This window comes from Archocentrus centrarchus, unplaced genomic scaffold (assembly GCF_007364275.1).
Source record: "Archocentrus centrarchus isolate MPI-CPG fArcCen1 unplaced genomic scaffold, fArcCen1 scaffold_33_ctg1, whole genome shotgun sequence".
Lineage (NCBI taxonomy): Eukaryota > Metazoa > Chordata > Actinopteri > Cichliformes > Cichlidae > Archocentrus > Archocentrus centrarchus.
This window is the reverse complement of record NW_022060261.1, coordinates 3,054,951-3,058,985: the sequence shown is the minus strand read 5'-3', so window position 1 is coordinate 3,058,985 and position 4,035 is coordinate 3,054,951. Positions and strand designations below refer to the sequence as shown.

The window sequence follows — 4,035 nt, the reverse complement described above, 5'->3', positions numbered from 1 at the left end:
ACCAAAGCTATCATATCTATATTTGTCATATTGATACAGCAGGTTGTGACTGAAGTAAACCATGAATAACAGAAGGATGATGGTGGCTGAGTCACTGTGCTGAAACAGACCTGTTTGAGCTTGTAGCTTCATCAGAGTCATTACAGAACCTGTTCCACACACACAGCTGAACATTTCCACCAATCAGAAACTAACAGGGCTGAGGTCATGTGGTCTACAGCCAATCACGGCCCTCCATTCTGTTATTAAATAACAAAACCTTTGAAATCAGGCCAGAAACACACACACACACACACACACACACACACACACACACACACACACACACACACACACACACACAGCTGTACATTTCCACCAATCAGGAACTAACAGGGCTGAGGTCATGTGGTCTACAGCCAATCACGGCCCTCCATTCTGTTATTACAGGAACAATCAAATAACAAAACCTTTGAAATCAGGCCAGAAACACACACACACACACACACACACACACAGAAACGCTGACACAAAAGAAATGACGCAGATTAAAATTTTAATGAACGGGACTTAAAGGATTAAGTTCAACATTCAGTGTGCTGCACATAGGGAGGAAAGGTCAAAGTTCATATTTTAGACCCACATCAACACTTCACTGAACTAAAGTACACAGAGTACTTCTGTTGTAGTGCTTTCTGCAGTATTCCTGTGACCCTGTTAGAGGAAGGATGCAGATCTCTGGGACAGGCTGAATGTGTGATATCTAAGTGTGAATCCTCTGGTTTCATATGCAAAATGAATTATTGCTCTATCATATGTGGGTGCAATTTTACTACACATGCCCAACGCTCCCAAACCTCAGTTACAGTGGATACAGTTACAGTGGATACAGTTACAGCTGATCAGTGAACAAGGAGGTTACTGACTCTCTAGGAGCCACACACACACACACACACACACACACAGTGTCTCAGGTGAGACACTGAGATTTGAACATGTCTGACGTCTACATTCATCAGCTGGATCTTCAGGATGTGGTTGAGCTCTTAATGATCTCTCACTGATTGGTAAACCTGTACGACCCTCTGCTAGTACCGCCTCTGCACATCACAACAACACCAACACAAACACCAACAACAACAGTCACAGCACAACTAACAACAACAAGCACAGCAGAGACTATCAGAAAAACTAATGGACCAATGAGCAGCCCAGCAGATCCATCCTCCTTCCCTGCATCCTCCTTCCCTGCATCCTCCTCTCCTCCATCCTCTCTGAGTGTGAGTCCTCTTGTTTGACCTGCAGGTGAGAAACAGGTGTGAGGTGTCGGGTACAGAGCAGAGTTTTCTGTCCTCGTTCAGTCAGAAACAGGAATGGCTGCCAAACTAACCCTAAGTTTGCAGCATTTGAATGCTGGCTGATAGGAGGATTTATATTTTTAGAATCATATTTGTTACAAAGTGTCTAAAAATGACCATTTAATGTCCCCGATGGTTAAGCTTAGAGTTTGGTTCATCCAGACTTTTTACCCCTGTGACTCACAAAGAGACTTTTTACCCCTGTGACTCACAAAGAGACTTTTTACCCCTGTGACTCACAAAGAGACTTTTTACCCCTGTGACTCACAAAGAGACTTTTTACCCCTGTGACTCACAAAGAGACTTTTTACCCCTGTGACTCACATTAACGTTCCGCGGCCTGATCCCGGGCCGCGGAACGTTAATGGGTTAAAATCCACGTGTGAGGTCAAACCCTGCAGTGTGCTTCTTCAGCATGAGGCTGAAACACACCTGTACCTGTGAGCTGTACCTGTGGAGAGCTTCAGTCATGCTGATCACACAGATCCAAACAAACTGCTAGCTTAGTTTGCTGTGATCAGCTGACAGCAGCCGTCCTCTCTCTGTAACAGCAACACCTGAAACATGCAGCCATCGGGGGGGGGTGAAGCTAGTGCAGCATGGCAGAGCTAAAGGAGGTCTGCATGCAGCCTCATGCTAACGATCTCAGACAATAAATAAAGGTTACTCTCCAGCTCAGGTGCACCTTTGCATCATCACAGGTGAGGATGGAGAACATGATCAGAGCAGAGCAGCAAAGCCAGCAGGACACACCTGTGCTAGAGAAACCTGCTGCAGTCCATCTGAGTGGGGGTGGATGCTCCACTCCAGCAGTCAGTCACAGTCAGGCTTCAGCACTGATCTACACCTGCACTGTGTGTGTGTGTGTGTGTGTGTGTGTGTGTGTGTGTGTGTGTGTGTGTGTGTGTGTGTGTGTGTGTGTGTGTGTGTGTGTGTGTATAACTTGACCTCTAATCACAGACACAATCACTCACCTGGAGGATGAACTCTCAGGTAGATGATGCTGATGAGCCTCAGACGTTCTCTCATGTAAACACGACACTCATATGTTCCCTCATCATTAACTGTCACGTCCTTCAGGATCACAGACACGTCTCCATCCTTCATCTGTCTGTCCTGCAGATCCACCCGCTTCTTGAAGGATGGATGCTGGTTATCTGGAACAAACTGACCATCCTGGTACAAAAGGACATATTCTGACCCCAGATCAGCTCTGCTCCACTCTACAATGATGGTGTTGTTGCTTGGAGCTCGACATGTCAGAGTGACGTTCTGTCCAGGATCAGCTGAGATGGTTTTCTGCTCTGAAAGAGGAAACAACAGAGAGCAGAGAGGTTAAAGGTCAAAGTCCAACTGTCTCCAATCAGCGATGAGTAGACACACACACACACACACACACACACTTTTCAATAACATCAGTCATCACAGAATCCATTGACTGTACAGTAACTACTGTAGGAAACATAAACATGCAGGTGTTTTTATTAGGGCAGTGCTCAGCAAACTACAACAATATCACAACAATATCACAACAATGTGTCATGTTGGGCTGTGTGGTTGGAGAGGTTAGACCCAAAGTACCGGACTCAGGGAGAGGGTGAACTTAAAGTGGTTCATTTGAGTATGTCAACAAAAGACAAAAATGAACCCAAACTGAGACTGGACGGGTGCCAGAACTAAAAAGAGGAGGAGCGCTGGGAACAGGAAGACACACAACATAGGGAGCAATGATGACAACATGACAATGAACAGAAGAAAACGGAGGGCTTAAATACACAGCAGGAGGAAACAGCAGGACACAGCAGCTGAAGCAAATGAAACTAATAACAGGGGAAGCAAAACTAAACACAAAGCACAGGGAACACAAGACTGTCAAAATAAAACAGGAAGTGACTGAACAAGGTACATGCGGACTAAACACAGAGGGCTGGAACACAGACACAGGACAGAGACGCAGACTCACAACACTAAGAATAAAACTCAATACAAAAACACAGGAGGTCAGAGTGAAGACGAAAGGACAGAACAGACACAAGACCACAGACGCAGGACAAAGAGAACACATCAAACCAGACCAGGAAACAACAAGACTAAACACAACACGCTGGCACATGGCCCAGGACCATGACACAATATGACAATAATATGAAAACAATATGAAAACAGTATGACAGCATTTAATGATGTTTTTGACTGGTTAAAACCTGTAAAATCAGACCTGCGTCACATTTAATGGATTCCTGAGCAATCAGTCAGAAGCAGCAAATACTTCAGTCCTAGTTACTGAACCTCCAACACTGAACACTGAAGCTGCACACTGACACACACAGACACACAAACAAACTGCATGAGTACAACAATCATTCTACTTCTTGGTTTAGTTTCTGACTCACCTGCAGAGACAAACAGCAGCAGACTGACCAACAGCAGAGCTGAGCAGAGGGACGCAGCTCCAGCAGACATGTCCATGTTCTCCACGTCTGATGATCTTAGTTTGCTCCAAATATCTGAGTCTGATGGGACTCTGAGAATAACAGAAGCTGAGTTTAAATCCTGAACAGAGGAGCTCAAATTCAGGCTTTAAATAAAGCTGCAGGTCGGTTTTCCATAGGAATGATTCCAAACTGCCGCTGCAGCTTCAGGATAATCAGCTTTAAAGCTTTTAAATCAGAGACAGAACTGGATCGTCAGCAGCTCT

At 45.1% G+C, this 4,035-nt stretch overlaps 1 protein-coding gene across 1 annotated transcript; it reads right to left on the bottom strand.

The window, feature by feature from the left end:
• Window positions 1-579: 579 nt before the first annotated feature.
• On the bottom strand, window positions 580-4,035 carry LOC115776577 (uncharacterized). Its single transcript, XM_030724301.1, has 3 exons — window positions 3,731-4,035; window positions 2,312-2,641; window positions 580-1,278 (listed from the first exon to the last, which is right to left on the bottom strand). Exons 1-3 carry the CDS (start codon window positions 3,804-3,806, stop codon window positions 1,037-1,039), a joined length of 648 nt encoding a protein of 215 aa, XP_030580161.1. The 5' UTR covers window positions 3,807-4,035; the 3' UTR covers window positions 580-1,036.